This window comes from Meriones unguiculatus, chromosome 20 (assembly GCF_030254825.1).
Source record: "Meriones unguiculatus strain TT.TT164.6M chromosome 20, Bangor_MerUng_6.1, whole genome shotgun sequence".
In the NCBI taxonomy this organism is placed as follows: Eukaryota; Metazoa; Chordata; class Mammalia; order Rodentia; family Muridae; genus Meriones; species Meriones unguiculatus.
The window spans coordinates 67839734-67852601 of NC_083367.1; the positions used below are offsets into that span (position 1 = coordinate 67839734).

The 12868-nt window shown below is 44.2% G+C and overlaps 1 protein-coding gene across 2 annotated transcripts; it reads left to right on the top strand.

Annotated features, from left to right (window-relative positions):
- The first annotated feature begins 1409 nt into the window (after positions 1 to 1409).
- Positions 1410 to 11994, top strand: Mtrf1l (mitochondrial translation release factor 1 like). Of its 2 annotated transcripts, XM_021661951.2 has the most exons (7): positions 1410 to 1762; positions 4828 to 4907; positions 6250 to 6433; positions 7672 to 7835; positions 9233 to 9350; positions 10536 to 10672; positions 11305 to 11994. In XM_021661951.2, the coding sequence occupies exons 1-7, from the start codon at positions 1528 to 1530 to the stop codon at positions 11515 to 11517; spliced, it is 1131 nt and encodes a 376-aa protein (XP_021517626.1). In that variant the 5' UTR covers positions 1410 to 1527; the 3' UTR covers positions 11518 to 11994. The 2 variants fall into 2 exon arrangements, with proteins under 2 accessions (XP_021517626.1, XP_060229405.1); XM_060373422.1 differs by lacking the exons at positions 1410 to 1762; positions 4828 to 4907; positions 6250 to 6433 and adding an exon at positions 6455 to 6762.
- The last annotated feature ends 874 nt before the right edge of the window (positions 11995 to 12868 follow it).

Below are 12868 nucleotides of genomic sequence, written 5' to 3' on the forward strand. Positions count from 1 at the left end.
TTTGTTGAGAATCTTGTCATTAATAGTTGGGGTTAGTTTTTACCCTAAGGGTACCCAATTCTTAACCATGTGCTTCTGAAAAGAGAACAGTTTGCCCAGCAGTGAAGCACCAGAAGCATCCGGCAGAGTTCTTAGAGGGAGCTTCAGCCCTGCCTCTCCAAGGCTGGCTCGGCTGGATTTGCCCGCTCCCGGACGCAGCTTCCCTGGCGGGCGGTGTGAAGTCCTGTGCAGCTGCAGAGGCATCAGTTAGCCGCTTGGGAGGTCCTGGAGGCAGGCCCTCCACGTTCTCCCACCGCGGGGCTGCACACTGAGCCCTGCTGAGGGAGTGCCTCCCGTGAGAAAGGAAGGCTGTTAACCTGGGTGCAACGGGGCTGGGGGGTGGGCGAGAGCAAGAAAGTGGGAGCAACGGAGAACTGCGCTGAACGGAATAGGATATAAATGGGAAACCGCGAGAAAACTAGCGGTTGACGTGGTAAGTGATCACTCGGGGCTGCAGTCGACTCTGCCTGTCATCGGGAGGAGCTGAACTCACGTCCCAGACGAGGGCAGGAAAGGACGGGGAGAAGACACTGACGGCCACCCTAAAATTAACCCTTACCGGCTGTGGCTGCGGCCTCTGCGCCTGCTAGGCGTTTTAAATTCCCAGCAGGCTTAGGAAGCAAACCTTACTTTCCGACTGCCCGGAACTGAGGTTCTCTTCCGACGCGGCGGACCCCGTGTGGGCCCCGTGCCTCGGTGCCGGGCGAGGCTTCTGCCTTCATCCTGTAGGCGGGGCCAAGGCGCTGGCGCCCCACCCCTGGAGGCGGAACTGACACCTTGACGCTCCACCCCTGGAGGCGGAGCTGACGCCTTGACGCTCCGCCCCAAAGGCGGGGCTGAGTTGTTGGAGCTCCGCCCTGGAGGCGGAGCCGACGCCTTGACGCTCCGCCCCAAAGGCGGGGCCGAGGCGTTGGCGCCCCACCCCTGGAGGAGGAGCTGACGCCTTGACGCTCCGCCCCAAAGGCGGAGCTGACGCCCTGACGCTCCTCCCCAAAGGCGGGGCTGAGTCGTTGGAGCTTCGCCCTGGAGGCGGGGCCTAGGAGGTGGCTTTCCCCTTGAAGGCGGGCCGAGGCGCTGGAGCAACTCCCACCTCACGATCCGGCCAGAGCAGTCGAGGACGTCCTCTCGAAGCCGGGGCCCAGGCGCTGGAGCTCCCGGGATGGGGGCCGGGCCAGGCGACAGGGCTCCTCCTCAGGAGGCGGGGCAGAGGCCTTAGAACGCAGCACCTGGGAGGCGGGGCTAGAGAGCAGAGGCCCCTCCCTCGGGGCGGGGCAGAGGGCGGGGCGGAGGCGGGGCAAACGGCTCTGGCCGCCCCCGCCCCTTCACCTTTCGGCTCTTGGAAACCTGGCGGCTTTCTCCAGCTCCGCCGGAAGTTGTCGCAACATTTCCGGGAGCGCTGTTAAGGTCGGCCTGGGCGACCTGCCTCCTCGTCCTCGGCGGGGGTAGCGGCAGCTTTGGCTGGTCAGGCTACGGGGGCGGGCGGCCAGGATGCGAAGCGGGTTTCTGCTCGGCGCCCGGCGCCTGTGGGCCCGCCGCGCCCTCAGCGGCACGCCGCCGCCTGCCGAGGAGCTCTTCGCCCGCGGCGGGCCCCTGCGGGCCTTCCTGGAGCGCCGCGCGGGCCCGGAGGCCGCGCCGGACGCCGGGGGACCCCAGCTGGCGGCGGCGGCGCGGCTGCTGAGCGAGAAGGAGCGGGAGCTGCGGGACACCGAAGCCTTGCTGCACGGTAAGCCGCCGCTCCGGCGGTGTGGAAGCCGTCTACGCCCCCGAGGAGCGCGGCACTAGCGTTCTGACACCCCGCGCGGGCGCTCCGCGGTCCCGTAGACACACGGCCTGCCCGTCAGCCCTCGGAAGTTCTCAGGCTCTCGGTGGCTCCCCTCCCCTCCTGGCAGCTCAGAGGCTCAGGAAAGACTTGGTAGTTAGGCGCTGCAGCCCGGTGACTATAGAATCCCAGACCTGGAAATTCGAGTTCTTTGCAGATTTCCCTCGAGATTCCGCAGAATTCGAAGCTAAGTCGGAGGCCCAAGTGCCTTGTGTTCTTGAAGCCTCCGGAGACGTTTGCCAAGTAGGCCACACTTGGAAACTCCAGGCTTGATTCAGAGACCCTGTTTCACTGAAGAAAGTGGGAAGAGGGATTGAGGTTGACTGTTGACATCAACCTCCAGGCTCCATGTTCAGGTGTGCCCACACATACACAAACATGCACACACGCACACGAAAGTGGGAACAAATAAAAAGCAAGAACTTTTAATTTCAATATAAAAAGTGGTGAAAAGCAGAAAGTAGCATTAAAATGGATCGCTAAAGGCAAGAAAGTAGTGGTTAGGTGGTGTAAGACAAGGGAGTAGAAGCAGAGATGACCAACGTGGATAAAGAACTTGAGCAGTACCTATAAGTAGAATAGGTATGGGAGATGGCAGTGGAAGAGAAACACGTGTTAGGGTTTCTATTGCTGTGAAGAGATAACATGACCAAGGCAACTCGTATAAAGGAAAATATTTAATTGGGGCTGGCTCACCGTTTCAAGGGTTCACTCCATTATCTTCATGGTGGGAAGGATGGCCAAATGCAACAAACATGGTGCTGGAGGAGTTAAGAGGTCTACATCTTGATCCACAGGCAGCAAAAGGAGACTGCGTGCCACACTGGGTAGAGCTCGAGCATAGGCGACCTCAAAGCCCACACCACAGTGACACACTTCTCCAGCAAGGCCACACCCACTCCAGGCCACACTTCCTAATAGTGCTCCTCCCAATGGGACAAGCATTCATACACAGGAGTCCATGGGAGATGTCCCTGTTCAAACCACTGCAAACATGAAATAAGAAAGAGGCTAGATGAGCAGTGTTTGTGCAGACTATGGACAGTGCCTTACATTTTAGGCAAACAGGTGGATTATCTAGGGAACGTCCACTGTGACATTGGTGTGGAGAAGGAGTCAGGAGGAAGCTGCTGACCATCCAGAGGAGAGACAGTGGTAGTCAGGCACAAAACAAGGGACTAAGAAACAAGACATGATGAGTTAGTTATGTCATAAAAATAGTAGGGTGGAATTATAACAAAGGGGGGCCAGAATGAGTTCTGTTTTTAATCTAACTTAGGGATACAAAAGTTGAGTTTCACTGAAGGGGGAAAAGAGCTTTGCTGTTGAATGCATATTTAGATAATAAAAATAAAGCTATAAGGATACTGGTACAGATTTTTCCATCTTGGACTAGAAGAACTACAGAGAAAGCTGTTGAGCCCGAATAGTCAGAGAGGTCAGGGTAGGCACTGAACTATGGAAGGATGTAGAGGCAGTAACAAGTCAGAGTTCCAGAGAGAACTGGCAGACCTTTGGGACTAGGAATGAACTACCTAAATGAATCTGAGGAAACAACTTAGAAGAAACAGGAGCAAGCTCATAGCTGACTTGGAAAGGTTACACCTTTTTCAGTTTGTACTGAAAAACAGCTTTAAATCTGGCAGTTTTGTCAACGTGCATTTTAATTAAAAGTCTGATTACTGTAATCTGGAAATCCAAACAAATTCTCATTATCAAGAGTTAGTTGGGGTGGGGGTTGACAACAGCAGTTACTTAAAGAGTTGGGGAAAACAATGCCCTCTCGAGTGGGGAACCATTGAACTTAGGGCTGTCATGTTGCTCTAAGGAAGGTCCAGGATGTGTACTCTCACCTCCCACTGATGAATGTCATTGATAGATAAGAACACATACTTAAACTCTATGTGCACATGATGCTTCATAGAGAAAACAGTTTGTAATTCCCTTCTTTCCCAGGCTGCACATGTCCCTAGAACAGAGAAACAAATGAGAAAGTATATCTAAGCCAAAAGTGAAAACTCAAATAATCATAAAACCAGAGATGAAAGGAATATTTTGTATAAACACTGGACAGACTCCAATAAATGTTTTGGGCAGGATACTTTATCCTAAGGAAATATCCACTACTTCCCACTATAGGTTTCAACTTGGTTTAACTGCTCAAATCTTCTGTGCCCGTCCTGGGCATAACTAGTTAAATGCCTCCATTTGGTAATGTGAAGCCCAACTTGGTAAACTAAATTGATGGGGATTTATTGGGGCTGGAGAGAGCACAGCTGTGAAGAGCATTCTTGCAGAGGCCCCAGAATTTGTTCCCAGCACCCATGTAGCAGCTCACAACTGTCGGTAACCCCAGTCACAGATGGCCCAGGGCCCCACTCTGGCCTTTGGTGGCACAACACGCATACACTGCACACACATAGAAACAGGCGAGTGCATATAGCAAATAAGACCAGTAAAACTTTCTGAAATTGACTTGTATGTGCGTGAGCATTTTGCCTGCTTGTATACATGTGTACCACATGCATGCCCAGTGCCCAAAAAGATAAGAGGTGTCCCAGGAACTGAACTGATAGGGAGTAACATGTGCGTACTGGGGACTGAACCTACGTTCTCTGAAGAGTAGCAAGTGCTTTTAATTGCTGAGCCATTTCTTTAGCCCTGAAATGTTTTTTCGTTTAAACTCTGTTATTATGGCTTTTGTGGAGGTGAACTATAGAGAATACTTCAGTCTTAATGTTTAAATTGTGGCTTTTTTCATTTAACGTTTTTATTCAAAAGTCTTTTTAATAGCCCCATACTTGTAAAAACTATTGTATCAATAATTTTAATTAGTGGCAACTATGAAAAGAACAAGAAAAAATTTTCCTTTTTTCCTTCAGCTGTGGTAACTATAAACGCACAAACTTGAAATCTATTGGCAATTAACACTAGTTAAGAAAAAAATTAATGGCTGTTCTTTTTCCTAGATGAGAATGAAGATTTAAAGAAACTTGCCGAGAGTGAAATAGTTTTGTGTCAAAGAGAAATAACTCAGCTGAAGCATCAGGTATGTTATGTATATGTGAGTAGGTATGTTATACCAGTAATCTTTTCACATTTCATTACAGTCTTATAAAGGAGTCCAGAAAAGTAGCCTGATGCTATAGATAGAACTTTTTTTGTTGGTGCTGATTTTTCTTTATATTTGTATATACTTGTCTGCCAGTGTGTCTGTGAAGCACAAGCATGCCTGCCTGGTACTCTTAGAGGCCAGAAGAAGGCGTCACAGCCCCTGGGAATGGAATTACAGACAGGAGGAAGTTGCCTGATACAGGTGCTGGAAACTTAGTCATGGATCTTAACCTCTCGGTTCTCTCCATGTCTTCAACTCCAGACTTTTTTTTTTTCCCTTTAACTTTTTTTTTTCCCCAGTCTGTCTTACTGGGGTACAAACTTTTATCTATCGTAGGCATACAATGTGATGTTTTTCTTGTATGCTTACTCCATGAAGGAATTACCAGCATCAAAAGGATTTTTAAAGCAGAAAAAAGACATGCTTCTTAGCATCCAAGTTTTTCATGCTACCAGAGTTGCATAGTGTACATCTCTCACTGATAAACTCTTGTACCAGTTCTTAATGGAAAGGCAAACGGACACGGATCTGCTTTTCTGTTTTTTATTTATCTTTCATTCTGTATAGGCAGTGGACAGGAAAGATTACAGTGTGACAGTCAACTGAACTGAACTTCAGGGGTGCCTTTATCTTAGCATTGATAGAATGCCAGTCCTAAACTTCCAAAATCAAAAGTTTTCTCTTTCATGGTAGGAAGCTAACTGACAAATGAAAGATGAGGGCCTTCCTCTTCCTTCCATATTAGGCCTTGTATGTCAAGACGGGAGGATTTCTTCTGTATTCTACACATGGTGTGATGTCCTGCTCCCAGACATTTTGTTCTAACACAGGGCGTTGATTCAAAGCATGTAAGAATTCCCAAAGTGGGGCTGAGGGCTGTAGGTTAGCATTAGAGTGTGCCCAACACCATGGGACCCTGAGCTCAGTCCCTAGCAGCACGTAAATCTGGTGTGCTGGTACACACCTTTATTCCCAGCACTGATGAGGGGGAAGCAGGAGCATAAAAAACACAAAAGAAAGAATTCAAAGAAGAAATAAAAACAACCCTATCAAAAGTAGCTGCATTTTATAACACTTAAAATGTAACTGTAACGTTAATACCTTACTGGAAGTTAAATACTATACATTTTTTGTTAGCAAGATGCCCAGAATACTGAAGAGCAATATTATTTGTGTAGAGAAACTTAGGTTGCAATCTGAATTCCCTAATTTCGGAGCTTTGGGCATTGTTTTGAGGAGTTCTTAATTACGGGACGGTGTTATCTTTTATTTACAGATCATCTCCCTTTTGGTCCCTTCAGAAGAAACAGATGACAGTGACTTGATCCTGGAGGTGACTGCGGGTGTGGGTGGTCAGGAAGCCATGCTTTTCACTTCTGAGATGTTTGGCATGTACCAGCAGTATGCTGCATTCAAAAGATGGCAGTTTGAAACGCTGGAATATTTCCCAAGTGAGCTAGGTCAGTGTCTTAGTAAGGTTTCAGTTGCTGTGAAAACATCATGACAACTTGGGGAAGAAAAGGATTATTTCATCTTTCAGTTTGCAGTACCATGAAGAGAAGTCAGGGTAGGGACTCCAGGCTGGAACCTGCAGGCAGGAACCGAAACACAGGGATGGAGGAAAGCGGCTTACTTACCTTGCATGGCTTGCTCCCTCTGGCATGCAGAGCCTGCTTTCTTAGGCACTCCAAGACCATTTGCCAAGGGGTAGCAGCACCCTCTTCCTCAGTCAGCAGGCTCTCCCACATCAGTCATCAATCAAGAAAATGCCTCACAGGCTTCCCAACAGGTCAGTGTTATAGAGTTGTTTCCTAGTTGAAGCTGCTCCTTAGATTATTCTAACTAGCACAGTCAGTAATTTATGAATATTAATCAGCTTGATTAATATTCATAAAGACTTATGTACAGCATGTCCTGAGGAAAGGGTTGGCAAGATGATGATCAGAACTTATTTGTAAGGACTAAGTAGTGATATGCTTGTTATTTACCTAATGATTTTAAATAAAATCACAGTTTTGAAATTTCTTGTAAAGTATGGTGGAAAGCCATGACAGGATAAGCATTTTGAGCTTTGAAAAGTAGTTTCAGGACACACTGGGTTCACGTTTGTACTCCTAGCACCCAAGAGGCTTAAGCAGGAAAATTGCGCTAAGTTCAGGACTAGCCTGGGTTACAGGAGAACCTGTCTCAAAAAGAAACCCAAAATGTGGTCTTTGAACTGTTGCTGAGGTGAATTCCTCAGCACTGTACTTTAGTTAAGTGAAAATAAACAGTTATCCACTAAGGTGCTGGAGAGCTGGCTCAGTAGTTAAGAGCACTGGCTGCTCTTGCTGAGGGCTAGAGTTCAGTTCCCACCACCCACATAGTGGCTCACAGCCACACATAAATCCCATGGATCTGATGCTGTCTTCTGACTCCTTTTGCACCTGGCACACATGTGTTATATGTATATACGTACATATGCATACACAGTTAAAACACTCAGACATATAATTAAATACATAAATTTTAAAAATTAAGGATTATGTATTAAAAAAGCAGATATCAAACTTGTGAAGTTTTATAATATGCTTGTACTCTCTACTTATAGTTATTTTGTGGCTCATTTAACTTTCTTTCATGAGAATGCATGTGATGGTCAGTTGTTTATGATTGGCAGGAATGATAAAAATAACTCGATTCCCCCTATGTTCTCAAGGTGGCCTTAGACATGCGTCAGCCAGCATTGGAGGTCCAGAAGCCTACAAACACATGAAATTTGAGGGAGGAGTGCACAGAGTACAAAGAGTGCCAAAGACAGAGAAGCAAAGCCGCATCCACACTAGCACCATGACGGTGGCAATTTTGCCCCAACCTGCTGAGGTAAAGTATAGAAATGGAGCTGGCACAGGGCCCTTTTCCCAGCAACTGTGTAACCTTATTACTTGGCCCTCCTTTCATATTTTGAGTTATTCTTGAAAATTTAATTAAAGAAATCTAATTTTACAAGAGGTGGTAAGAATGAAAATGTTTTTACATTGTCCAGATACACCCTGGATTTTTTCTCCTTCAGTAAAATGGGCATTGTAAGCTTCTCCCCTGAGTCAGGGAGTGGAAGCTGTTGAATGTAGACTGGCTGTGTGCCTCACTTTACCTCTCCAGCTGCCATCAGTAAAGGGCTGATCACTCAGCATAGTTGCTACTTCATAACCCAGTTGTATTAGAAAGGCCTTGAGTGTGTACAGCAAGTCCTCAGGCTAAGAAAAATCTATTTTGTTAATTTCTCATCTGCTAAAAGTGACAAGTTAATTCACTTAAAGAGTGAAATATGAATGATTTGAGGGTTTCTACTTGCCGATTTTAAGGTGCTGGTTAGGTGTGTGGTAGGGTCGGTGGGTTTCCTTTCTGGGTGTACTCTCTGTGAGAAGAGTGGAAGAGGGAAGAGCGGAAGAGCTAAGAGAGGAAGCATAGGTGAGCCACTGTCGACAGCCTTGCTGCTCCTACACACTGTGGTCTAGGTTCTGTCTAGCTTTTCCAGCAACTGTATAGGCGTTATCTTACTGCAGAATGACTGATGTGCCATAGAGCAGTCTCTACTTGTTCACAGAACAGACGCTTTTAGACATGGTGCTTCTGGTGGTATCTCCCAGGACAGTGCCTCACCCTGCTGGTGGATTCCAGTGTTCGTGGAGTGCATTACCTGGCCGCGTGGTCTTTGCCTCCAGATTATGTTTATATTTTAAAAAGTGTCTCCTCTCTTCCCCAGAACAGTTTCTTGTACTCAAACTGCTATTATTTTCTTATTCCTCTGCTAAACACTTTGAATGCAACAAAATTCTTCATTAATTACTTTAAAAAAATCGTATTTATGTGTGTGAATCTGTACACATGTGGCCCATGGATGCTAGAAGAGGGCAAGGATCCCCTGGAGCTGAAGCTGAAGGAGGCTGGGGTCATATAATGATCAGATCCTAAGAGCAGCACACACTTTTCACCACTGAGGCATTTCTCTAAGCCATCTCGGTTTTCATAGTTCCTAATTCTGCTACTTATGAAGCAGAAAGCTCAGTTTTTGAGGATTATGGAGTGTCACTTTATTCCCTACTCATTTAAGAGAGAAAAACAAACCATCTAAAATAATATTCTATGGTCTGTCCTTAAACCTTTTAAATTTTATGTGAATTTTATGAATGGCATGTATGTGATGTGTAGGGCTCACCTGAAGACAGCTGGTGCACACAGCTGTTTCTTAAAGTTCCGACTTTTCTTTGTACGTACAGATTAAACTGGTGATCCATCCTAAAGATTTGAGAATTGATACTAAGAGAGCAAGTGGAGCTGGAGGTCAGCATGTAAACACCACAGACAGTGCTGTGAGGATAGTGCATCTTCCTACAGGTACGTTCTTCCTGTTTCAGTACAAAACTTTGAATCAAGATCGACTTCTGGGGGCACTGAGTAACCCCTGAAACAGAGCCTCAGTTCCTAAAATGTACCAGTAAGGGCTCTTAAGTAGTTACTTGGCTCTGTAGGCGGTGCTACACAGGGTAATCACAAAGCCAGGAAGAAAGAGGGAGTGCGCACAGCAATCGCTACCTTAGTCACTATGAAGGACAGCAGAGTCCTGCCTCTTGGGTTATGAAATACATACTTAATAGATTTTGCTAGTCCCAAAAACCTCAGTGAGACAGTTATCTGAATTATTTATCAGAAAAGGTTCTACATTACTAGTTATTGGCTGTAGAGCTAAGATAGTAATAAGGACCCTGGAGGCAATAAAAGACTTGGACTTCCTTCACGGAAGCATGGTGCATGGACAGTTTTAGATATAATTTCAGCAGCATTTTTCCGTTGAGAGTAACAGCCAAGATAATTTGAATCTAGATAATTGGAAAAAAAATGACTGTACACTACTGAGTAGAACCATGTTTTTAAGTATTACTAGAGTACTGGAGTGGCTTCTGAGTGACAAGGAACATTTGGTTAATGTGGCTCAGGCTTTCCTTAACTAGAGCATGCACAGACGCAACTTGCCTTAGTTCCTCTTAACCAGGAGTAGCTAAGACCTCAGGACATACTTAAAAGGATATTGTCCTTTTAAATACAGAAAACCATAAAATACTGTGGTGGTAAGGGGGTTGTTGAAACAAAAATAGGGTAAGAAGAAAATATTCTTATTACTCTATAATATGATCTGTAGCTTCTATACGCTACATTCATTTCTGTAAGTCTTTTTAAAAATTATGAGAACTGGGGCTTTGAAAACAGTCTGTATTAAAAATATTTAAAAGTCATCTGAGTGTGGTGACTCAAGCCTTTAATCCTAGCACTTCAGAGGCAGATGCAGGTGGAATCTCTGTGAGTTCGAGGCCAGCCTGGTCTACAAAGCAAGTTCCAGGATAGCCAGGGCTCTTATACAAAAGAAACCCTGTCTCAAAAAAATGGAAAAAAAAAAAGTTTTCTATTAGATTCTTGTTTTTATCACCTCGTAAAAGAAGAAAAAGGATGGGAAAGAAAAGGAATAGCCCTTGATAATAAATATTATTATATTAAAACTCTTTAATTCTCATGACATTTATTCAGGTATTACTTCTGAATGCCAGCAAGAGAGATCTCAGCTGAAAAACAGGGAGCTGGCTATGAAAAAGTTACGTGCAAAGTTATACAGCATGCATCTGGAAGAAGAAACTACTAAAAGATACAATGCTAGAAAGATCCAGGTAAAAGTGAATTCAGGAAACATTTACATAAACAAAAATATCGGTAGTGTCGTTTTTGTTATTGCTATTCTTGCATTTATTATATGGGCAGTACCCGTGTATAGCTTTATTCTGCTTTCTATAGTCAAGGGTATTTTTCTCAGATTGGTCCAAGTGGACCAAATCCTACTCAGTTTTCAGTCCTTTAAACTTATGGAAGCAAGAGTACTGGCATCCTAAACCTACTGTTTTATATTTCATTTTATGATATACACAATCCTTCCGTGCTTTAGTATGTATACCTTTTATCCACTTCAGGATGACATTAGTTCCCAGAGATTGTATATACATAAAATGTACACATCAATATTCTGCTTCTTCTGTTTAAATATCTGCCATTTGCCAGACTCCATCATTATGTAATCAGTATTTTGCTAATGGAAATTTAATGTTTAGCCATAAGGCATAGAGCATTGAAGGGGCAGAGGCAGGACTCAGGTACTTATATCTGACTCGAGAATCTATCTTCTCTTTTCTGTACCCCCATGTGATCTGCGAAGTCTGGGCTTTATACTTGGTTCTTGCATTGCTGAAGGTTTAAACTGTCCTGGATCTAAATACATCTCACATACTTCCCCCTCATCTTTTTTTAGGTTGGAACTAAAGGAAGATCAGAGAAAATAAGAACATACAACTTTCCACAGAACAGGGTCACAGATCACAGAATAAACAAATCACTACATGACCTTGAAAGCTTCATGCAAGGAGACTGTCTTCTGGATGACCTGATACAGTCACTGAAGGACTATGCAGATTATGAATCTCTACTAGAAATGCTTTCCAGAAAAGACAAAGCTTCTTTATAAAGTTATTATTATTTTTTTCTATAGACTAACTAGTTTATTCCTTATATAGTCAAGTTGACAACCAGAATAACCATCATAATGGGTAACAGCTAACCAAGTCTACAGAATTAACCATTAACGGTGTCCAGGAGTACTCCTAGAGGCTGTGCCATGGAAAAGGAGATATGATTGTGCTATCATGCTTCCAGTCTTATGTAAGACTGTTAGCATGTAAGCGACATGCTTATCATGCCTCTCACCACCTACTACTGACAAGGTTCACATACAAGCAGCAAAGAAATGTACAGGTTTTAATAGAATATGTCCCCTCCAAAACCCAGGTGTTGCCACTGTGATATTATTAAGTATGACAGCTTCACAACTAAGGTTTTAAGGGCCCCTTCTGAGTGGGGCTAATGTCTGTGAACTGTCAAACACTGCTCACTTTCAATAAGATTTTCATATATTTACTGTCTGAAATAAATTGCAAGCATAACATTTCACTCTGACATGTATCAGCTGGCACTTAGACATATTTCTACTTAAGTATATATCTTCATCACGTGACAAAAAACAATTCATAGAAAATCCCAAATACGTTTTTAAAAAAAGATTTGTATGTTATCTATGCAGTGTTCTGCCTGCATGTGTCCTGCAGGCCAGAAGAGGGCACCAGATCTCATTATAGATGGTTATGAGCCACAATGTGGTTGCTGGGAATTGAACTCAGGACCTCTGAAAGAGCAACCAGTGCTCTTAACCTCTAAGCCATTTCTCCAGCCTTCCAAATACTTCTAATACCTAATAGTTAAGATATCTCTCCTTCTCCAGATATGGTAAAGCTGGCTTCTTCAAACTCAGATCCAATTATGTATCTATCTAGTAGGTTTATCCTTGCAGACTCCTAATCCCACTTGTCAAGGCACTGCACTGCATTTTCACCTATGAAGATCAGAGTAGACATTTTGGTACTTTGCAAGCTGTTCAGACCTTAACACTGAAGACTTGGCCAGCTTAACTACATCTTTTCTTGTGACTTAGCACTGTTGTTATAAAAAGTGAAATAGGGAAGGTTTGACTGTTCCATGCGGCTGTTGTTAGGATTTAGGTACTTTAGCCAAATAATAAAGGAATTATGAGGCACTTCTCTAAGTTGTTAGAATCAACAGTAGTTTATTTTTTAGGAACATACATAATGTGCTTCTCTTCAGTATTCTATACATTTAAATATACATATGTATATATTTAATATATAAACTTCCTTAAAAGCCAGCTTGTAATTTTCAGTATACTTTATACTGAGGGTTTAGTGTCTATCTGAAAGGAAGTAGCACAAAACCATTAATGATAAGCAAGGGTTTCTAAGTTATCT